The sequence below is a fragment of the Agelaius phoeniceus genome, chromosome 6 (assembly GCF_051311805.1).
Source record: "Agelaius phoeniceus isolate bAgePho1 chromosome 6, bAgePho1.hap1, whole genome shotgun sequence".
NCBI classification, from domain to species: domain Eukaryota; kingdom Metazoa; phylum Chordata; class Aves; order Passeriformes; family Icteridae; genus Agelaius; species Agelaius phoeniceus.
The window spans coordinates 42,024,093-42,048,365 of record NC_135270.1 but is presented as its reverse complement, the minus strand read 5'-3'; the positions used below and the strand labels follow the sequence as shown (position 1 = coordinate 42,048,365).

The window sequence follows — 24,273 nt, the reverse complement described above, 5'->3', positions numbered from 1 at the left end:
TTTTTCACCTTGCAGCTATCTTTGGCTGCTGCTTGAAGATTTGACTTAATTCACCCAGGCAGTAGTGTCTAAAAGTAATACACCAAGACAGTTAATTTTGGCACTTAGTCTCCCTTAGGAATTTTACCAACAGTCTTTGTAAAGAAAGTAAATGATCTTTTTTTTCCTCTTGGTTTCTCCCCATGGCTCATCTTGATATGTGCTAATAAAAGAAACTGCCCTCAACCCCCCTTTCTGTTCTCACCATTATCCTCTGTCCATATCATCCTTCTTTCAATAACAATATTAATCAGCATTTGTAACATGGTCTTGGAGAAAAAATGGGTTTGGTCTTTTCAGATGGCCTAGTTAGAGAGGAAAAGGAGGTTATGCCAAGTGAAATAACTTTAAAAAGTGTCAGAGTCTTTCTTTTCTTTTCTTTTCTTTTTTCTTTTCTTTTCTTTTCTTTTCTTTTCTTTTCTTTTCTTTTCTTTTCTTTTCTTTTCTTTTCTTTTCTTTTCTTTTCTTTTCTTTTTTCTTTTCTTTTTCTTTATTTTCCTTTCTTTTCTTCCCCCCTTTCCCACCTCCCTCATTTTTTGGAAAACACAGTAAAGTTCTGTTCAGTTCTCAAGTGTTATTAATCACTGGTGGAGGCCAAAAGCAGGGATATTTTTCTTGGCAGCACGTTTTGATAAACAATCTGTGTATGGGGTGAAGGGAGGGAGGAGCCTGTCTTGCTGGTAACTAAGTTAATGTTTGGCAGATTCTTAACTGTCACGAAAGTGCAAGTGGCTCTCAGTGGGAATAGCCTTAAAAATGTACTGATTCAGTTGATTCATTGTTGTTGATTGTTTACTACGTCCACAGGATGTAAGATGAAAACAGTCCAGGAAAAAGTAAAAATAACAACAGCAGAGGCCCCAGCTCTGCATATCCCAGCCTAAAACACACTGCCCGATCGCTAGTCCCTTGCAGAGTGAGCAGAATTAATTATAGGTGTCTTATTTTGCACTGTAAGATTTGGCAAAGGTTAATGTGTGGAAATCTAGGCTCCCAGGCAGGTTTTCAAACCTTAAAGACAGCTGTAGTAAAATCGGTGTAGGGTGGGTCTCAAAGAGGAGACCCCCTTGCCCCCCCCAGTGCTTCCCGGGGCAGAAGCGAGAGGCTGTGTCGGGGGACTGCGGCTGCACGGGGGGCTGCGGCCCGGCTGCGGGCAGGGCAGCCCCCGCCCCGCTGTGCCCTCGGCTCCCTGCTCCAGCACCGAAGTGGAAATGGCACCGGGAAAAGCAGAGGAAACAAGAGGCAACCTCCGTTAAGAAATATGTCTTAAGAGTTCCTAGGTGGGAACGCAATAAACTCTGTATGTCAGCAAGGCTCACTACCTGAAAAATGGTAGGAAAAAACCAGAATTATAATGAGATGAGAACTGAAATGATAAACAGAAACATGTAACTACTCCTATTCTTTGTAACTGAGTGTTTTGACACTTCCTGGCAGCTTCTAGTAGAAGACAATGTTGTTTAACTTTTAATTTGACAAAATTATGCAACTTCTTCCTGAAGTGTTTGTGTTTTGATTTGCTGAACACACTCTCTTTACCACCAAGTGCTCTGTTCACTGCTAATCTCTGCATTGTTTTGAAGCCAGTCATTTGATTGTGACGGATTTTATTTGCTATTCTGAGGTAAATCCATGTAAATTACACTTTCTGGAGTGCACTACCCTTCTCCTTCTTGTATTTTTTTCCAGCTGTAGCTGCTGTTTGGATCAGTAAAGAAAGAGCCATTTCTATGAGTGCCTGCAGAAGAGCCAGCTGCTCTGACGGCTGCAGTGATCAGTGCCAAAACTTTGTAAAGCAAACAGGAAAGAGTTAAACATATTCCCAGGCTGTGAGCATTTAGAGCCAGACCAGACTGTTCATTCCCAAGCTGCTGAGATCATGGGCTCCTAATTATTGTCGCTTGCAAACTTTGGGGCTGTCCTATATTCTGCATAATTAACAGTGCACAGCTGATCGATAATCCACAGTACTCCTCTCTCATCCAGATCCACAGTAACCGCCGTGTTTTGGGAGCTCATGTCTGGGAGTGGCACAGCGTAGTGCCTGGGGTGCAGCCAGGCCACCTGGGTTTTGTCACTTTGTCCTTCATGGTGTGTTGCACCCTCTGCTTTCCATACCTGCTGGTGGATCTAGGAAAGGTAGTGGCCAGCTCCTGCCCACTGTATTTTGTATGATCATTTTGATTCCTTCATTTAAATCAATGCTTCACGTGCTGTTTTATTGTTACACAGACCCATATGTGCATGTGTGTACTTTCAAATAAAGATGGTAATAGGAATAAAGGAAAAGGGATTATCAGATGGCAGTATTTATCTAGGACTGAAAGGAAGGAATTAGTAGATTTCACTTCTGATTGTGAAAATTATAGTCCTTGTCCCTTGGGACTACTGGCAGGTCATAAACTTTGGGCGATCTCTGCAGAATCCCTAATGCTACATCCACAGTGCTGACTTGTGTTCCTGCACAGACAACAGTAGCTGGGTAGCAATTGTTCTCAGCCACAGGTCCATTCCTCCTTGCACTCCCCTTCATCTCCCTAAACAATCTACTGTTTGGGGTTCTTACGCTATTTTTTGTTTGCTCACTTCTTTATTTCAGTTAGCCAGATTAGACACCTGAATGGATTAATTGTTTGGGCTTCCTCTTTGCTTCCTCCAAAAGTAATATTAATTCCTGGATTATTTCAGAGCTAAATAAACACCAGGCATATTTAGTATAAATCCAGAAAGACCAATCTGGATTGCTCCTGTCCCGTCACTCGCATGGCAAAGAGAAAAGGCAGGAGGTGAGGGGGAAAGCTTGCTGCTACCCTTGCAAGGACAGTGCTGCCATAGATAGGAAGCTTGTTACATTGCTACCGTTCAATCTATTTTTCCCTACCCAGATTAGATTGATACTGACAAGTCGTTCCCTGTGAAGGTGCCACAGCGTGGCATTTATTTGCATTTACATTGCAGTTCTCTTCATCAATCAGCTTTGCAGAGATCACTGCTGCTGCTGGCCATATTGTTGCTATGCTGACACTTCATCCTTAAGTGCTGCTTGCGTAATGGTACAGTGCGTGCCCATGACCAAAGTTTAAATCAAAGTTTAATCATTATGGAAAGACAAACATATTTCTGCAACTGTGTATCCTGCAAGTAAGAGTAAAGGCAGTTTGGTCGGGTCACGGATGCTAATCTCTCTCTTTTTCTATTCACAAACTATAAAGGGAGTTGACAGCACCTGTAAATGGTTTTCTAAGGCTAGATCATATCTAAGGTGATTATTATTTACACCCACTATAAAGACTGCTCTTGTGAGCCAAGAAGTCTGTTCCTGTGAGGTGAGTTTACCAAAAAAGGGGTTTCTTGCAGGAGGATTCAGTGGATCGAGGATCCAGGGTGAGGGGTAGTTCAAGCACATGGAGTGCCTTGTCATGGTTGGATTTGTGTAACCCAGGGACTGAAATACAGTCAGGATATGTTGCAGTTCTGCATTCTTAGACATGCGGGATGAAGGGAAAGCTTTTAAAGCAGAGGCTGACCTTTTATCACAGCCCAGTTCTGGTCCTCTTATGAAGATCAACGTGAGGCAGTAAAAGGATAGGAAAGGAACTGACATTCCAGTATGAATCAGAGGGAACACATGCTTATTTAGTGAAGTAAAGACATATTAGTGTAGAAATCCTGTAGCCATCACTAAATCACTGTGGCTGGAAGCAAAGACTTTTACTTTGACCAGCTTTCATCTGCCATACTTCTTCGAAGCTTTTGTAATGTCCACAGTTTAGGTGTGAAATTTTTAAGTGTGAAATCTACTCCCCTTTAGCGCATCTTCTTCAGCCAATTTGCATACATGAGACTCACATAATTCAAAGACTTTTCTATCTCTACTTACTACTTCTACGAGCTTCCCCTGAAAAAGAGTCACTTTGTCACAATTGATTTTCTAACTGTATTTTATCTGGTCCTACCATTTCTGTAACTTCAATGTGTGCATTTCATTAAGCCTTCCCTATAAAATAATTCCACAGACATATAATCAAATTCATTTGCCAGCTTTCTAGACTAGAACCGGACATATATAAAAGGCTTTAGACCACTAAAAATGAAAATTACACATATTGGTGATATGAAATGAAATATTTAAAGGAACGGTTTTTTGTCATGTGAGTTCCAAAACGTTATTAATCGAATAGAAGGTATCTTTCCCCGTCGGTGCTGCATGGCTGCTGAGCGTGCCGGTGTAAGGGAGCCGTGGCACCCCGCCATAGAAACACTAAGTTCTTTTAAAACACAGAGAGAAACCCGCAATGGACGGGAATTTCGGCGTTTGTAGCAACAAAGGAATCAGGAAGAGGTACTGAAAGAAAGAAATCCACCCAACACAGCCCAGCTGGGAGAGGTTCCGCGTTCGCCGAGCGTGCGGCCGCTTCCCCCCCGCCCTCCGCCCTCCCCCGCTGCGCGCTGTCTCCGCGGGCACCGTGCGCCCGGCTGCGCGCCAGTGACGCGATGCCGGTGGCCGCCCGCGCCGGGTCCCGGCCGAACCGCGTCCCCGCAGTGACAGTTTATTATTCTTTGGACGCAGGCAGAGATGTCGATGTTTGCAAAAACAGCCGCCGACTACAACGAGAGCAAAAGCGGGTTCTGCAGAGCCCCTCCTGGCCAGCACGGGCACCGGCGTGGCCGCGGGGCCGGGCGGGGAGCGGGCAACTTTGGGGATCGCGGGCGGGAGAAGGAAAGCTTCGGGGGGGTTTATTTTGTTTTCCTCCCAGCGAAATGAATTCTTGGCTTATTTGCATGAACCGAGGTTGTTTTAAGTAATTTGCCTGTTAACAGTGTTATGCAAATGTTAGCTAGCTATTTAAAGGGGGAAATAGAAGAAAAAAAAAAAAAGCCGTGTGTTCTCACAACACCGGGGAAATCCTATGTCCCTTTGCATTAGCGAGATGAGATCATAGCGATTACTCACCTGCCTGGCCTCTCCTACACCCTTGAGCAATGCACAGCACTATCTTTCCCAGCCCAACCTTAAACACTTGGCAAACATGGCTGTTTTAAACAAATCAAAAGTGGAAGAGCTTCTGATGCAGTCACAGGCTTACAAAAACTGTGTCATTCTGTCACTGGGATCACTGAAAGAGAAACACGAAATCGGATATTAAGGCGGGATCCCCCATTTGCCTCAGCAGCCGGAGCGCACGGGAATCCCACCGACAGTCGCGGCGGCGGAAAGCCGCGCAGTCGTCACGAAAGCAAAGCGGGGCGAACCGCGGGTTTACAAAATCCCGAAAGCGAGACATCTGAACTTAGAAAGCGCAGTCAGGGAAAAAAACCAACCAAGCAAACAAAAAAAAAGCCCCGCCACCCACCACCACGACGACCACGACGACGACGACTGTGCATGCGCGCCCTGGCCGCGGTGCCGCGGCGGGGGGCCGGCAGCGCGGCCGGGAGGAGGGTGAGGGCGCGATCTGGCGTTCAAGTTTCCAAACATAGCCGGCAGCGCAGGCTGCCCGCGCCCCGCCGCGCTCCAGCTGCGGCCGCGCCGGGGAGGGCGCGGGCAGCGCGCCGGGCATGCGCGCCCCGCGCAACAAGTGGGCTCCGCGCCGGCGGCCGGGGGGAGGGGAGCGGGGCGCGGGCGCTCGGCGGTGACGCGGTGCCCCGCCCGGGTGCAGCCGAGCCGGGAGCACGGCGCGGAGAAGGGGAGGGGCGTCGCGGCGCGGGGGGAGCGCGGCGCGGCGGAGGGGGCGCGCAGCCACACGCGGCGGCGCGCAGCACCCCGCGCTCGGACTGCGAGTAGCGGCGAGGATGTGAGTGAGGAGCAGGCGGCGCCGCTCGCCACGCTGCTGCCGCCGCCGCTGCTCCCGGACTGCCACAGCTCCGCCAGCGCTCAGGGAAGCCGCCGCTACCGGGACCAAACAGCTCCGTGCGGGTGCCCCTGTCTTGCTCACGGCGGTGGATCAGCACGTACCGAACTGCAAGCTCACGAGGCAGCCGTGGCGGGTGGAAGGTGACCCCCCCCCCATCTTCCTCCGTGCACCTCCGCCTCCTCCCGGAGGAGGAGCAGCAGCCAGCGGAGAGCTAGAGAGCGCAGGGAAACAGAAGCGGCTAGAAAGCGACCCCCACCCAGCCAGCCCCCCGGAGGAGCAGTGGAATCGTTTCCCACCCCACCGGGGCAGCAGCGGCAGGACCAGGTAGAAGAAGCCATCTCCGGCAGCAGGAGCGAACTAAAAGCAGACGATCCCCCTTGCTGAAACGGGCAACAGGATCAGGTACGGAGAGCCACCCCCCGCCCCTGCAGCCCGGGGGGGAAGACTGAGCCAGCCCCTACCCCGGTGGCAGCGGCAGCAGCTCCCTAGCCAGCAGCACCATGTCCGCCGCGCAGGTGTCCTCGTCGCGGAGGCAGTCATGCTATCTATGCGATCTGCCCCGCATGCCCTGGGCCATGATCTGGGACTTCACAGAGCCCGTCTGCCGGGGCTGCGTTAATTATGAGGGCGCCGACCGCATCGAGTTCGTGATCGAGACGGCCCGGCAGTTGAAGCGGGCGCACGGCTGCTTCCAGGACGGTCGCTCCCCGGGCCCCCCGCCGCCGGTCGGCGTAAAGGCAGTGACGCTCTCCGCCAAAGAAGCGGCGGCGGCGGCGGCCCAGCAGCAGCTCAACCATGTGGATGCCACTTCCAAGGCGGCCTCAGCGGGGCTGACCCAGTCCAGCCTGGACCGCTACGGGCTCAGCGCCGCCGCGGCGGAGCAGCGCAGCCGCTTCGAGTACCCGCCGCCGCCGGGCAGCCTGGGCAGCAGCCATGGCGCCCGCCTGCCCAACGGACTGGGGGGGCCCAATGGCTTCCCCAAGCAGCCTGAGGACGGGCCACCGGAGCTGAACCGGCAAAGCCCCAACTCCTCCTCCTCCTCTTCCTCCTCCCGTCGCGGGGCGCACGGGGGGCTCGTGTCTGGCCTGCCCCCGGGGGCTGCCGGCGCTCAGATGAATGTGCCCCCCAACCTGCTGCCGCAGACGCTGCTGAACGGCCCCGCTGCCTCCGGCGTGGCGCTGCCTCCGCCGCACGGGGGCCTGAGCGGCCGCGGCGGCGGGGGTCCCCCCGCTCCCTCCGCCTCTTCCCAAGGGGGCACCTGCGGCGGTGGTGCCGGGGGAGGCGGCGGCTCGTCCTCCGAGGCCTGCGGCAAGCGGCCGGGCTCGGTTTCCAGCAGTGACCAAGAGCGGGAGCTGAAGGAGAAGCAGCGCAACGCGGAGGCGCTGGCCGAGCTCAGCGAGAGTTTGCGGAATCGGGCCGAGGAGTGGGCCAGCAAGCCCAAGATCGTGAGGGACACGCTGCTCACTCTGGCCGGCTGCACCCCCTACGAGGTGCGCTTCAAGAAGGATCACGCCCTGCTGGGCCGCGTCTTCGCCTTCGACGCCGTCTCCAAGCCGGGCATGGACTATGAGCTGAAGCTCTTCATCGAGTACCCTAGCGGCTCCGGCACCGTCTTCTCCAGCGCCTCCGGCGTGGCCAAGCAGATGTACCAGGACTGTATGAAGGACTTCGGTCGCGGCCTCTCCTCGGGTTTCAAATACCTGGAATACGAGAAGAAGCACGGCTCTGGCGACTGGCGGCTCCTGGGAGACCTGCTGCCCGAGTCTGTGCGCTTCTTCAAGGAGCTGGTGGGCGCCGACATGCTGCCGCAGCCCTACCTGGACGCCAGCTGCCCCATGCTGCCCACGGCGCTGGTGAGTCTCCCGCGGCCGGGGGCCGGGGCCGGCGGGGCGCAGGGCACGGCCGCCGCCTCTAGGGGACCTGGCGGTGGCGGCGGCGGTGGCGGCGGCGGGGCGATGCGCAAGAGGAAAGCTTCTCCTGAACCCTCGGATTCGGCCGAGGGGGCTCTGAAGCTCAGCGACGAGCAGCAGCGGCAGCAGTGGATGGCCAGCCAGAGCGAAGCGCTCAAGCTCACCATGTCGGCCGGGGGCTTCGGGGCGGTGCACGGCGGTGGCCCCCCGCCGCCGCCGCCCCTCGGCCCTCACTCCAACCGGACCACGCCACCCGAGTCCGCCCCCCAGAACGGACAGTCCCCCATGGCCGCGCTCATGTCGGTGGCCGACACGCTGGGCAATGCCCACTCGCCCAAGGACGGCAGCTCGGTGCACTCCACCACGTCCACCCGCAGGAACAGCAGCAGCCCCGTGTCGCCGGCCTCGGTGCCGGGCCAGCGCCGTCTGGCCTCCCGCAACGGGGACATGAACCTGCAAGTGGCCCCTCCTCCCCCCAGCACCCACCCCGCCATGGACCAAGTGCACCCCCAAAACATTCCGGACTCCCCCATGGCCAACAGTGGGCCCCTGTGCTGCACCATTTGCCACGAACGCTTGGAGGACACCCACTTTGTTCAGTGCCCCTCTGTGCCCAGCCACAAGTTCTGCTTCCCTTGTTCCAGAGAGAGCATCAAGGCCCAAGGGGCGACTGGTGAAGTCTACTGCCCCAGTGGAGAGAAATGCCCCCTAGTCGGTTCCAATGTGCCTTGGGCATTTATGCAGGGCGAGATCGCGACCATTTTAGCTGGGGACGTTAAAGTGAAAAAGGAGAGAGACCCTTAAGTAAGAAATCCAATCCCTTCAGACTCCTGAAGATGTAGAATTGTGAATATAACAAACTGCAAAAGTTAGTCTTATGTATAGACATTATTTTCGTCGTATGTTTCTATATTTTGAAACAAAGGTATGTACTCTTCTTCATTTGAAGGATAGAGCTGGTTTTTGTTAAACAGAATATAATATTGTTTGGTTACTACATAATACCTGTTCTCATTTCTTTGGCAGTGTGTTGGCTAGGTACAAAGTTAATAGCCCTTAGCGATTACCTGCTGCTGGTGTGTATTTTTGTAAATGTATGCACTTCTCTGAAAGAAGAAGAAAAACACAAAAGACAAAAAAAAATTTTTTTGCCAAGGCCAGTGTTGATGCCTAAAAAATTGCTACAAAAATGGTGACAGCTTATGTTTTACAAGCCCTGAGTGTTAGTCTTTCACCTTTTTTTTTCGTTTTTGTTTTTTTTGTTGCAAAACGGTGGGGTGGCTGTGGGGGGAGGGTGTTTTTTTGTTGCAAGTTTGTAAGGAAAATGTTTCAGTTTGTTTCTATTGATCTGAACGTTTTTTAATCTTCATGTGTTTTTTGTTTTTGCTTTTATTGATGCACGGATGCTTTTGAACAGTAGAGCAAAATGCTGTACATGAGAAACATGCTCTGTTTGTCCTTTATACATTTCTGTAGTTAACAGAACACTGTAATGTGCCTTGGAGCTTAGTAAATTGTAATAAATTCAATTGATATTAATACTTCTTGAGTAGCAAGTTTTATTTTTCTCTAAGCTTAGGCAGTATGTGCAAGCCGTGTTGGCTTTTTAAAGGTCTCCATTATACCAAGAGTCTGCAGTTCGTTGTGATAATCGTGGCACTTGTATGCACATTTTCACTTATATGTAGTAAGATGGTGATGTTGATGGTGTTATCAAACTTACTTAAATCTTGGCACTGTGCCTATTTACATTTCACCTTTAATGTTGCAGTAACGGTTGCTGACTAAGCATTTTCTATTTACTGTTCCTGCATCTCATTTCCTCCTCCCTTCTCCTCCCCCCCACTAGCTCTCCAGCTGCAAGCTGTTTGCAATACAGGATGCATACATTGCCTGTGCAATTTAGTAAGGCTTGAGATTTAAAATGAAGCCTTATTTTCACGAAAAAAAAAACCAAACAAAAATCCAGCATCCCATAGTTAATAATTTTAGTTGATTTTAAGAGTGGTTGTCAAAGTTTGACATTAGGCACAAACTCATGGTAAGGCAGGACTGTAGTGGAACAGAATACAGAAAGGGTAGCATGAAATAACAGCTTCTACAGTTGGTGTTGCAGCTGGTGGGTTGCTACCCCATGTAGGCATTGGATTTTCATAACTTGAATTGATGAGCAGTTCAGGGCCTTTATCGTGTTTTCAGGCAAGGAAGCTTCCTTTAAGCACTGAAGTGAACACTTTCTTTTTGGCAATGACTATATGTGATTCTTTGCATAATTAACAATTCTGTGTGACATTGGCATTTTCTGGAGATAGAGGAGCAGTGTAATACCTGTTAAGTGATCAACAGGCTAAGTAAATACATAGGCCTCATGCTAGCTAGAAAATGCAAACAAACCTAATGTGAACTTTGTCCTTTCCAGTGAGGCAAATGGAGGAAAGAGGGGGAAACTTGAAAAAAACCCAGCAGCACTGCAGAAATCCTTTGCAGTTTGACCAGCAGAATATAGAGCTGTTCCAAATGCAACAGTATCATAGGTTGTGAGCTCTTAGGTTATTGAATAGTAAGGATCCCCACCCACCAAAGCCCCATAGTTGTATAAAGGAAAGTCTGGATGGCATTTGGTATCTGCTTGGTCTTAATACATACTTGATTTATATTCCTGGTGGGAAGGATGGTAGAAACCTTGAGACTATATTCTTAGTGTGCCTACAGATCTTTGCAGTCTTGTATAGATACACTCTGGCTGTTTCATGTGTGTGGGGAGGGGGTGGGGTTTGTTGTGCTCTGAGATTTAGTATTTGGCATCACTATATCTGTGATTTCATACAATGACTTTGTCTGTGTATATATATATATTTTTTTCTGCCAAGTGATATATCAGTGCTTAAAAATCTCCAAACATATTGTTCTTATGCAATGGATCAAAGAAGTAATGCAGAAAAAGAATGTTTTGAGTTAATTGCTGGAAACAACTTACATGTTTTTTAGAGTATAGATTTGTACTGGTCCTATTTTCAGTTATTTCTAAGCATGCAATTCTCACACAGCAGTTTATTTTTAAATCATGAGATAGGGAGACTAACATTGTAAGCTCATGACTGGCAGAGAAAAAAATTGTACACATGGTTGAAATTCAAGTTTAAACTTAAGGAGAAGTAATATTCATATGTGAATTGCAACTGCTATTAAAAGATAACAACTACTGGCTATTTAACATTTAATTGTATCACAGAAGTGTGAATACCCTGATTTATATAAACAGAACTACTCCTGTAATCTTGAAATCATTCATAAGTAGTTATAGCTAGAAAGAGACCCATTTGGTGGATTTTTAAAATTTCAGATCATTTTTGAAAAGCTCTTATTTTTTGAAACATAAGCCCACTTATGAGACTAATCAGTTTGATTTTTTGATCAGCAGGCAAAGGAAAGGTAAGGTGCAGTAAACATTGGTGGAAAATAAGCTTGAAGTGAATTGTTATACTGCAGTTAATTAAAGTTAACCATAGCTACGGGGTGTTTGTTGTATTGAGGTTTTTTGTAACCATGTGACCTTTTCTTTTACTCTGGCTCATTAAGCAGCCAGTCTGGGCATATTAGCCAGCATTTCTTTGAACCGACTCCATAGGTTTTTATCTTTCTGAAGATGTCCACAGCTGACAAACAAGTTGTAACCTTTTTTCGAGGAGGAAAGGGGAGCTGTCGAGTGAGTCTCGTGTACAGAGATTCAGCTTATTTCTGTATTTTACAGTAATGCTCCCATCCCCCATACTTGCCAGTTATTTAAGGTACAGCCCAATGTTTGCTTGAATAAATGGTGTAAGTTAATTTATTTGTCCAGATGGTCATTTATTGTGCTTTCATTCCTTCTTGTAATGGAGAAGTATTTAAATGGTTTATTTTCCCAGGGAGGGTTGTTGTGTTTTGCCTTTTTGGTTGGTTTTTTGTTGTTTTTTTTTTTTTTTTCCCCAGTTAGGTTATTCTTGACATTTCTTTTAATAGCCTTGTAGCCTATTTTCTTAGAAATGGGTTAGAACATGTGTGTCACTGGATGTTTGTTTTTTAAGCATTGGCAGCTGTGTGTGAGTTGGAGATAGATGTGTTTATGCAGTGAAGAGCTGCTATGTCCATTTGGGGGAAATACTACACAGTTCCAACAGGAACTTGAGTTTACCAATGGTAACTGGTATAATTTAATACAAACCTTGTTATCTTTTTTATTTGCTTAGCAATGTTGTGCATATGAGCATGCTCACCTCCCTGAACTAGTCAGGACTAACATCGTTTTGAAACTGCAATCTCGTCAAATAGGCTGGCTGCCAGCACAGCTTTGCAGGGTTGCAGCAGTCACTGGAAAAAGGGTTGTCTGCTTCTTTATGTGTCTTGTGAGCTGAGATTTTCTTCCCCTCAAGGGAAAGGGCTTTGTCTTCAGAGCTCTCAGGTTCCCAGCTTACTATGCAGTAGTTGCCTTGCAGCTTCCCTTTTTCCTAAGTCTTGCCGTTTTCTTTTTTTTTCTTTTTTCTTTCTTTTTTTTTTTTTTTTTTTTTTTTTTTTGTATGCAGTCATTCTCCATTCATTGTAGGATGGATTGTGTTGTGCATTAGCAACTTCTTTCTCTGCCAAAGTGACACATCCTGTAGATCTGCAGCAGAGTACTGAACTGTCACTGTAGTGCTGACTCTTGTAAGGCTATTCTTGAAGCAGAACAGCTTCCCCCTTGGCGTTCAGCCATCAGAATCCATTACAGCACACATTTTCTACCCAAAACATATCTGTACCTACAGAGCTGTCTTTACAACCATCCCCCAGAAGATGCAGAGGGCATGGTTATACCTTCCTGTATAGAAACATGCACTGCTGGGTTTATCTTCAAGGTGTCTGAAAACCATGTAACTAAGCTTCTGCTGTTTCAGCCCCTGCCTTAAAACCTCTACTTCAGTTTGGTAAGGGAAATGCCTCTGCTGATGGGTGATGTGAAAAGAATGGCATACAAGGTCTTTTCCCAGATGGATGTATTAAAAGAATTAGTCATGTGTGCACTGACTGAGGCTACCACAGGGCTCCTCTGATGAGCCAGACAAACATCTCTGTCTCCACGTGTTTGCCACAGGGCAGCCCAGCCCCACGCTGCCACCCCTGACTGGGAGGCTCTGCAGGAATCCAGTTCTTCTCCCTGGGAATTGACTTGCCTAACTCCATGAGAAGAAACATGGGAGAGTACATGTCATTTCAAGTTTTTGACAGCAAACCCACTCTCTTTCAGCCATTCAGGGAACTGTAGGGTGAGCAGCAGAAGGGAGCAGTTAGACATGTGAATGGGAGGGGGAGGATGCTCACCAAAAGTCTGTCTGGCCGGAACAGTCTGTGACTGGTTAGACTGGCTGAGCTACTTGGGCTAGGTAGGTTCAAGATTCCAAGGTCTGACTGTTTGGCTGGATGCAATGAACCATGCTGGTATAAGTCTGCATTGCTGAGAGGGGACACAGCTACCCTGAAGTGTCCTCTCTCCCCCTTCACTGACACAGCAGCACAGCCCTGCCTGTTGCCGGGTTGAGCCTGCATTCTCCTCGCTACTGTGTGCTTTGCCTTCCCGAAGCGCCCTTGCAAGGTTTTTTGGAGGCGGTGGGAGCAGGGGTGGAGGTGAGGAAGGTCAAGCTTCTTAGGTTTCAGCTGATTTGTCATCCGCTCGCAGCCCTCCCCGCCCCACCCCCCTCCCCCGTAGCTCTGCTCGGCCATATGCACTCGCTGCTGCTTTTATGACCCTTTGCAAAGAAACCTTTAAAATGTGAACTGCTGCAAGTTGCAAATTATTTTCAGGGAATTTCCCTTTCCCCTTTCCTGCACCATCATCGTTAACAGTGAGAAGACTCTGTTTTTTTGTCGTCCCCGAAGACCCTACAATGGAGAGCTGTGCCTTTCTCTCTGGCTGGCACTGCTCTCTCGGCAGTACTGGGTGTGCCAGGCCACCCGTTCGCTCAAGTCTGCTTCACTGGGGTATCTTTCTATTTCTTTTTTGGCCAGCGCAAAGGCCTTTTACTTTGTTTAGGGAGTGGAGGCTGAGCCTGGCAACTGCACCGCAGCGCGGAGCGGCTTGGCACTGCTGCGGCATGGCAGCTTAGGCAGGGACTGAACCGAACTGAATCAAACCGGGCTGGGCTGGGGAGGGTCGCCAGGGCATGCAGTTACCGCTGGGTTGGGCCGACCTAGACAGCCATGTGATTGCCTGCCTGCCCTCCTGCCTGCCCGCCTCTGCGCAGGGGATGGGAACGGGGACATGAAACATGTCTGTGCAGCTTCAAGGAGCCGTGCAGAATTCCCCACTGTCATCATCCTCCTCCCCTCCCTCCCTGCAGGCTCCCAGTGAGGAGGGCTGATTACAGCTCCGCTATTGTTCAAGTAACCTACAAATGGATTTGCATGGAGGCAGGTTGGGAGGGGCAGAGGGTGGGATTTATTAGCAGCAGCTAAATTCGTCGGGATTACTATTAGACTGAGAGCTTCTCAATGGGAATGATCCCTGGGTGAGCGATGGGGTGGAGGGGAGGGACTGGAAAGCTCCTTTTCTGCAAATAGGTGAAGGGGTGGCTGGCTCCAGCCGAGCAGGAGAGGCAGGCAGGGTGCAGCTGGCTGGGGACGGCGCTTCACCTCGGTTTAAACTGTAACCCTCTATTCCAAGCACGCAGCTCCTGGCAGCGCCGCTCATACCAAAGCCTTGACTCAGGGTTATCTGCATGCTGGGTAATAAGCAGCGTCACCAGAGGAATGTGCAGAGAAAGCAGCCATGCTGCTGCAAGCCTCCGCTCGCTCCTCAGGCAAACCACTGATTTAGCAGCCTGCTTCTGCTTCTGGGCTGCCAAACTGGCGAGGTGTAGGGGGCTTCTCCAGGGGGGACAGCCCCGAGTAGGGTCGAAGCCAAACCAGTGTTTTACCTTTCCTTAAGCGAGTGTTTTTTATGCAAAGCTGCCTGGGACTTTGCTAACCATATTTGAGAACTGTGCCTAGGAAAGGGTGAAGCTACTCCTCAAGTTACCACATTAGTTTATCCATTTTGCAGATGGGTAATCTCAAGTGTTTGAGCCAGGGTCACACAGCAAACTCCTATGAGAACAAGGGAGACCACAGCCATTGGTTACTGCCCCAAATGCCAATCTCCCTTCCTCTGGAATAAAAACATGTTGTTACAACAACTGCACAGCTGAACTGAAAAGCACTTGTGTGACACAGGTGTTCGGGAACAACAATGCTCAGTGCCAGGCCAGTTGCCTGTAGCGTGCTTGCGCCCTTCACTCTGATAGCTCCAAGGCTGGAGGCTGTTGCTGTTCTTGCTGATGCAACATCCAGAGGGCTGGGGTGAAGAAGAGTGCATACCTGTGTGTCAGAGGTAGGAGCTCCCCTTTGGCTATGATGGAAAGCACACCACGTCCAAATCAAAGACAGGACGGGGTTGCTTTGAATTGCTATATTCCGGATTATCTGAGGCAATCTTCCTCTTCACTGCACACATCATGGCAACAAGAGACAAGATCATAGTGGAGCTCAGGTTTTCATTCGAACGTGTCCAGACTGGCACACTGTTGGAGTAAGGGCAATACACTTTTGTAGGTTTGATGTATGTAAGAGCTAGGGGCAAAATTAGGGAGGGAGTGGGAAGCCTGAATATCTGGTCTGCTACTGGAAAATATAGGCCACTGACTTGTAGATGTTGAAAGTTTATTTGATCTAGACAAATATGCTAGACATTTTGTCTTGGAACTCACTCAATGTCTATAATTGATTTCTGTAAAATAAAAAGACAAGGTATAAAACATCTGAGATTAAAACAGCTGAAAAGAGCTCTTGTCTTCCTGCAGTAGTAAATTTTGGAGTATTTTTTATAACTTGCTCAAGTATTGTTGATGTTCTTGACTCCCTGTGACATGTAAAGATAATTCCTCCCTGAAGAATTCAGACTGCATTGATAAGAAAGGCCAGTTGGCACATTTATTGTATCCCATCTCCTGCAATTAAAGATTATACTGTGTATCTTATCAAAAAGATGCAGCCTTTCAAGAGCTGTACCTTGCTAAGTGTATATACTCATTTTTGGCAAACATTTGCTGTGGTTTTGAGTGGTTCTCTGACTCCAACACACAGCTCATCACCCTCCCATCCAGCAGTCAGCTTTTCTGTTAATCCAACTGAACTCATTCAGCTGTGCTCACTGCACCATTTCTGCTGGAGGGGAGGCAGCAAGAGGTGTGGGCATCAAGGACAGTATCAGTTGTGTGATCTGTGGATATCTAGTCACATTCTGCTAACAATTAGCAGCCTTGATAGAATGTCTAGTGGCTTGTGTGACAGTTAAATACCAGGAAGCAATGCAGAAATTCTCATGCTCTTTTGTACCTGTCTTTCCTCATGCTAGAACTGATGACAGCATTTCTTGAGAACCGCACTGCACATGCTTAATACAAAGAGCAGCTCCTTTCAGGTTTTTGCGTGATTAGTTGCAGGTCTCTGCATAGATCTTCTGTGTTCTGATAGCTGGATTTTTACAGTACATATTTTGCAAGTTACAGCTTGAAGCTTCCTCCTTGCAGAAGGTTCTGTCATTTGAAGGAACCCCACCCTGCTCTCCCTTGAAGATGTGCAATCCTAGGCTGTGTTTGAGCATGCCTGGGAAGGCAGGTGCAGCCTGGCTGGATCCTCAACATTGCCTGCAAATAAACACTGCTTAAACAAATTGGACTAAAAAGAACATTCAAGATTCAGGTAATATTTGGGACAGGTTTTGCTCTGTGGTCTCTATTTTGTGCTTTTCCCATCCCCTCTCCCTCTGAGTTATAGCCCAGAATATATGACACGATCGGGTTGCTATGGAAATAATTTACAACATGAACTATATAACAATGAAAGTTCTTAATAGCTCCTCTATTGAAAACAACAACATCAGGTTAAAGTCACTTTAAAACCTCCCAGAATTCCCTTCTGTTATTGTAAATGAGGACTGAGGTAAAATAAAAGATTTATTTTCTAATATTTGAAGGAAAATAATCCTTCCAGCATAGAACATGTAAATACAGTTGTATTCTTCCTCACTTGACCAGCACATATGTAGCTGTCAGATATGTCCTTCAGCTCAGAAAAGATGAAAGATGCTTAAAGCCAGTAAAATTCTTCAAACCTTAGAAGCAAGGGATCAGATTAGAGCAAGGTTATTTCCCTGCTTGAAGCAGGCCCTTCGTGCTCTTATCTTAGTCTGAGTCTGTGGGAACTGTAGGCTGTCACCTGCTCCAAACCATTTCCTCCTCAGATGAGCTTTGTAGAGTTGCCTGATTCCTTCCCAGCACTCTGAGAGTCACCATATTTATATTACTTACTGCAGGCATTTAAGGCACCAGTCCTTGGCAGCACACACATCCTTACTGAGGCTCTTGTCCAAACTAAGTTGTACAGTTTGATGGAGACCCATCCCATTACCACACAGACTTCTCAATGATGTTCTATTTCAGGGCTGTAATATCTGTGTACTGATACGCCAACTTTCTTTGATGCCTAAAGATGTCTGGGTCTGGATAGCTCTTTTACTAATCTTCTTAAGCCTTTTTGGCTGTTGTTCCCTAAGGAATCCTGGCAATGTAGTTACCAGACTTCTCTTGGTTTTTCATTTGGTTCACAGTGGAGTTCCCACACAATTTAAGACCATTTGGTCTCAATTCAACGTTATAGCACTCACCACACAGGAGTTTCTCCAACTGCTCTGTTGAACAGCTCCATGTCTCAAATGGCACACTTATCTGTATATGATGGGCGCATGCCTGTATATGCTCCAGTGAGCAATCCCTTCCCTTGTGCAAGTTTGCATGTCAGCTGTGTATCATTGGAGTATCCCTGCTCTCAGAAGAACCTTCTGTAAGCTGGTGTAGGACTAATAATTCTTCTTTGCCTCTTGTAGCAAAATGCTATAGTCTAACATGAATTCATTTCCTCCACACCACTTCCTCCGTCATGTTACTGACAGAGGAATTCTCAGGGTGGCAGTCCATTTAAGCTCTAGCAGCACACCCTGTGGAAGTAATTCCAAGGCCATTTTCATCTCTTTCTTCAGCAGGTAGTGTTGTTCCCTGGGTGTAAATGAGCACATTCCCCATTAATATAATGCACCCCAGAAGCCATGAGAGTATGCTTCTGGAGCCAGTCTCAGGCTGACCAGAACAAGAGCCAAATAGCTCAACACTTCCTATGCTGTGTGGCCTTCCTTTGTTGAGGGGAGGTTTTCTGTAGCTACTCAGTTTTAACCCTCTGCAGCAGCAGCATTAGGCATCCAGAGATACAGGTGTGCATGTGTATTTGAACTCCATCAGCCCTGAGCTAAGTTGGCCCAAACCACCTTCTGCCAGTCCTGCAGTACTCCCCAGGCCCCAGGTCAGTGTACATTGCAACAGTCTCTCCTGCTGAAGTGCAAGCTGCAGTTCCTGTTGCTTTTGTTGACTCTGCAGGAGGAGTGCCTGGTCTGCTATTGGTTTTTCACCAGCACATAAATGACATTGCTGTCTTTCCCCCTCACAGCACAAGAGTCCATTGAGATAAATCTACCTATTGGTTTTGCCAATATCTTTTATGTAGTTGCTCTGTTTTTCTGTAAGTGATACAGTCCATTTGTCCGTCAATGTGCTTCATGGTGCACAAACTTCTGGTTTACTTTCCCCAAGGATTTCTCTGTCTCAGGGTCCCAAGTCCATTCAGTCAGCAGTTTCTCCCCCTTTGTGTATATCTGCTTGCTGCAGCAAGGCAAACCACACAAATTCATCCATTTAATTTGCTCCCACTACTAAGTCCTTTCTGTAATTCCTCTGGCTCCTTCTCTGCTGGGTTTGATGATTTTACATAATTGGTTTGCTTCAGGATCACGGGTCCTTACGAGAGGCAGGTTACATTTAGCAATTTGTTTGTAGCAATGTTATTTGTGGTATAAGCATAGCAACTCCTACAAAACATTTTTTTTCTCTTTGGGAATTAATGAGGTTAAATTAGATTTGTGTGACAAATACGAATGATGAAAGGCCATGAGTCATTGTTCACTTGAAAGTGTGATAGATGTCAGGATTAGAATGAAGTGCACCTTACTTGGGGCAGAAGAACTACTGTTGTTTTTTACCTTCAGAGCTTGAAATATGTATCACAGAGTTTAGAAAATATTCTGAGTTGGAAGGGACTCACAAGGATCATCCAGTCCAGCTCTTAAGTGAATGGCCCATACAGGGATCAATCCCACAACCTCAGTGCTATTAGCATTGTAACCTAACCAACTGAGCTATCACTTACAGATACACTTCCATTCTTGGCCTGCAGGACTTTCCAGTGACTCTTACAAATTCCTGAGCTTACAGAGATGGTGCTGAATTGCCTTTGTATATATTCCCTTCTAGAAATGGAATTGCTGAGTGTTGAAAGAGAAGGTTGTTGTCAGGAAAGAGCAAGAAATGGAAATATACCTCTTTGGAACATGTGTCAAGGAGAACTGGAGACCCTTAACCTGAAATAGAGGATGAAGTAAGAACAAGTGCCTGTGGCAAAGGCAAGAAAGGAAAATTATAGAAACTCTGTCCTTCTGCAGGTGGGGATGAAAAGGAAAGGGAGACATGCAGAGTTTTCTGGATTTAAATGCTTGAGAGATGCTCTGAAGCTGTTGTGATAGACAGACAAATAAAAGCCAAATGATTGCATAGTTATGAGCAGCAAAACTTTGCAGAGCAGCGGAGGCACTGGAAATTAAATTAATTATAGTTGACCAATAGGTTGTGAGGTGAAGAGTCCCTCATTACCAATTTGTCAATGAATAAGGAACAAAGAAGTTTCTGAAATGAGAAGCAATAGATAATGAGAAACATGGTTGTCACAAGATGATGGTTCTTAAATGTGGATCTTGTCAAATACTTTGGTGGTCATAATTGTTATATTCTTGTGTTAGCCAAAGATGTGCAACAGTTTTTAGAAGACAAAGACATGGTTGTCTTAGAAATACTTGTGATTTAAATACTAAAGGAGAAGAACCAAGAGGGGAAGTTGAAATGTTTGAAAATGCTATTTGAGCATAAAAGAATCAAACCAGTAGGACTTGGCACACTGCTGATAGGTGAATGATCCAGGCAGTAGCAGGTTATGTTTATGGCATATGCAGCCATGCATGCTGTGAGGAAATAATTTTCCTAAGTGTATTGCCTGGTTTTATTAAAGGTACCCCAGTGTTTGTGGGGAAGGTCTGATTGCCACTGGATAAGTTATTGGAAGCTGTCTGTAAAATGGGCATCTGATCAGAAAGCGAATGCCAGGATGCATGAGGAATGAAGTGCTGGATGCTATGTGGAGCTTCATACTGCCATGACAGGAAGCAAGATCTGCCCTTACCTGAAAAAGTATTGGTGACCCCATCTTAAAAATGATAATGAACTGCTTAAAGGGCTTTGGAGATAAGCCCATGAGAACAGTTAGAGACATGCAAAAATGTCTCTGCGCTACAGCAGAAGTGCAGTTATTGTTTGTTTATTCTACAGCTAAAGCCCCTTAGTATGCATAAGACTTTGCAGACAAATAGGACAGGTCTGTGCCTGAGGAGTTTGCCTTCCGAGCAAGACAGAGCACAGCAAAAGGAAGCAAACCAAAAGAAGTGTGTTGGTACATGTGCAGAGCAGGGAGGCAGTAGGAGGCAGAAAGAGCCACCAGAGAGGAGAGCTCAGGGTCAAAGGTATCACCAGAGCCCTCCCAAGGTATGCACTTACCTTTCAGTAAGGCAGGCCCCTCTAGTGTTGCTGTGGTGAGGAAAAGCTTCTTGTTTCATCTATGAGGTGTGACCTGTCTGCTTACAACTGCAGTACTGTAGGAAACACCCTCCAGACTCCACAAATGATTTACACTGACTTTTTCTGCATATTCAGATGCTTTTACAGTAGCTCCATGTTTGTGCGTGTGGAAAAGCAGCTGCATTGCACAAACAGCAAAAATTTCAGTTTGAATTCAAAAGCAAATTTTAGTGGACTTGTGTTGCTATGCTTTAATATTCATGCACTCAAAATTTATTCATACAAATGAATTTTAAGTTGAATTCTAAACATGAAAAAGGTAGTATTGCACATTTTGTTATAAACTTCATGCTAGGTTACCAAACATGATACAAAATCGGTATCATTTGAGATGTGTAATTAGCCAGCATATCAGTAGACCTAAAAATGTTCATCAGATAATCATTTTGAGTGATGAAAATCTTGAGTATTTTCTAATCCAGTTGCAGCTAATTTCAGAAGAGAAGAAAATAATATTAATAGAATATGTTTTTTGTTGCATATTACTTGCTCAGTTCTAGCATTATGTATGCAAATCAGGTAATTTTGTACCTAATTGCCTGATTTGCATGCATAAATGTAGGTTGCACATGTGCAAATGATTTAATTCAAATTTAGTATATGCCTAATATGTAAAGTGGCTGAAAACTTGAATCTATGTATCTGAATAACTCAGAATTTTCACTTAAATAAAAACCAAAGTTTGCCACTAGCTTTGGAGGTCAGACAAAGTAGATGGCCTTCTTTGGATGATTTTGCAGGTGCAGCAACCCCAGAGTTGTAAATTTTTCTAGAGAAACGAGGAATTATGTGTATGCCCAGTGAGAGAAGTAAATAAAAATGTTCCTGTTGCTTTAAATGCTATAAGAAAATCACAAAAAAATGTGACACTTGCCAAGTAGAAGACGACAGAATCACTCAAAAGAAAATGTGGCTTTCAAAGTCTTGGATGATTTATCAGACAATTAAACCTAAGATGAAAAGTGTGAAAATACAATACTAAAACCTGAGTGCATTAAAACTCTTTCAGGTAGTGCTATGGCTATGAAAGGAATTGAGCTGACAGTTCTTGTGAATGAAGTTCTGTGACTTTAGGAGAAGGAAGGAGGTCTATGGGCAAAGGATAGAAAAGCCTCATTTGTTCTGCCATGCCATGCATTTCACCTCTGATCTGGAAGATAAAGAAGATCCAGACTTGGAAGATTTGCAGAAAAAAAAACTCCAGGCTCAAGAGCCTGTTTTGTTATGAGTCCTTCTGAGGAGCTCCCAGTACTGGGATCGGATTCGTTGTCACCAGCAGTTTTCATAATGATGTGGAAGAGCAGGAAGTGTCCCTGAGGAGGGAAACTAAAATTACCAACAGCATTTTTTACTGTGGCATCAGCTGTAGTCTAATACAGTGGTAGGCTGTTTTCTCCCTATTACTCAGAGCTCCTCTGCAAGCTCAATTTGCATACACATGGGTGACAGCTATTGCTAAAATAAGCATGTAGAAAAATTGGAAGCAATTTAAAGGCACATATGGACTCACAGTTCCAAATTCTCATTCACACTAGTAAGAAGTGCAAGCAGGGTCAAAACAGGTATGATATATGCTTCTTCCAATGCTCCTTCGTGCTGGCAAGAACTCTAAAAAATTATGCGTGTAGATTAGAATTTGGCACAAAATTCTTTTCTGTCCTTCTAAGGGCTGGTCTATCCTAGCCCTGCTGACATGAGTATGGTTCAGATTATTTCTGACCAGTGTAGCTTTGGTAATAAATTTCTAGTGTCAATGTGTTTAGAATGACAAAGACATATCTTTCTTGGAAGAGGTTATTTTACTTGAGACAAGGAGACAAGATGGAGTACATCTTACTTTCTGTAGGAATACACAGCAGCAAGCATGGAGGGGAAGGTAAGGAAGGTTGTCAAGCACTTTAGCATGGTGTGTCTGGAAGCTTGTGCTCTGGGTGGGAAGCCATGTGAGAGCTGGGCCACAGCTCTTTTAGTCTCCTTACCTAGTGAGTCTGTTCCATGCACAAAAGCATGGCTCACCTGTAGAAGCATATTTGTGGTGTTTTCACAGGTCACCTACCCCAGAAAAGTGCTCCTTAATGCAGACTTGACTTTGAGCTCATTTTTTTTTTTGCTCCTGGGCATACAAAATGGTTTTGATTTAAATGAGAATCAAACTCGCCTTTTTCCTCCTGTTCTATCAGTGGGAGAGAAAACACTGCTTGACTAGTTGTCTTACTCTTTGTTTGTATGATAACCTCATCAGTTATCATACAAACATGCAGAGATCTGTACAAAAAAAAAATAAACCCAAACCCTGGGCTGTATTCCCAGTTCACTCTCTGAGTGTTTAGCTAAAGCAGAACTTCTGTTGGAGATGTGCTCTGTTGTTTAACTAAAGACTGTTCTTTCTACTTATTATCATTTCATCATAGAGTAAAAAGACACTATCTATTTTCCAGTTTTTCAGTATGAGTGAAAAGCACTGCCTGATAGCCTTGGAGATTGAAGGTTTCTTGTTTTTTCACAGAATGGATATACCTTGGGTAGTATTAACTTCCTTCTCTCAACAGCTTCTTGTTCCTCCTCAGTTTAGTGTTCAGGTCTGATTCCATTCTTGATCTCTATTCTGAGTCTCACTTTGTATGCTTTCTGCAATTGAGGCAATTGCTGCCTGTTGCAATGCAGGATTTTGGGGTGGGCATCAGTCCTGTGAAACTGAGCTGAAACTGCAACCCTGTTTCAGCAGCAGACCGTACAGAACAGGCACCACATTGCAATGGCCACCAGCCTGGGAAGGGAAGGGAAGGGAAGGGAAGGGAAGGGAAGGGAAGGGAAGGGAAGGGAAGGGAAGGGAAGGGAAGGGAAGGGAAGGGAAGGGAAGGGAAGGGAAGGGAAGGGAAGGGAAGTCAGCACATAACATACCTGGTTGCCTGAACCATCTTTTTTTCACAAAACAGGGGCCCCCATGAGGGGCATGACACTGTAAATACACTAGGACAGGACAAACTCATACCAGAATCCCAGAAGAAGAGCATTTGCACTTGCACTGTTCACCTTGTTGTTGCCTGGGAGATTACTGTAGTGTCTTGACTCAGATCTTATGTTGCTTCGTAGCAAATTTTTTCAAAGAGATATAGCTTTTTCCTGGTTGCCTTTTAGCCCTCTTTTTTTGTAATCCCTGCTTGGCAGCTGAAGTGGTCTAACATTTTATGTAACTGGTAGCAGAAATTATTGCCAAGGAGTGAATTGTTTTTAGAGAACATCCCTCCCCTTGGGTTAAATATAGGTTGCAGCATTCCAGTATAATGAAAAGATTGGAAAACATTTACACACTGGAGTATTTTCTGCTTTGTAGTAACAGAGTAAGACATTCACAGTTGTGAATATCATACCTGAAAAGACAAGTTTAGTCAGCCTCCATCTTTACTGTATTTCATCCATACATTAAAATGTTTCTCATTTGAACCAAATTCTCTTGCCCTTGTGTTTTATTACCTTATGGCATGCTGTTGGCTACAGCATACTGGTTTATTATCTTACCATGTGCATTGTGGCACTTGCATTAGTCCTGTACTGCAAAATTGCATAGGATGCTGGACCAAGTATGTCCAATCCTTTTGATTACAAAATATGAAAGCAAATCTGGAGAGG

The 24,273-nt window shown here is 46.3% G+C and overlaps 1 protein-coding gene and 1 long non-coding RNA gene across 2 annotated transcripts in view; both read left to right on the top strand.

Annotated features, from left to right (window-relative positions):
• Positions 1-24,273, top strand: part of LOC143694224 (uncharacterized) — a 156,295-nt gene that overhangs the window by 46,478 nt on the left and 85,544 nt on the right. The window lies entirely within an intron of this gene.
• Positions 5,692-9,345, top strand: IRF2BPL (interferon regulatory factor 2 binding protein like). The gene has a single exon (XM_054635771.2). It carries the CDS (start codon positions 6,395-6,397, stop codon positions 8,606-8,608), a length of 2,214 nt encoding a protein of 737 aa, XP_054491746.1. The 5' UTR covers positions 5,692-6,394; the 3' UTR covers positions 8,609-9,345.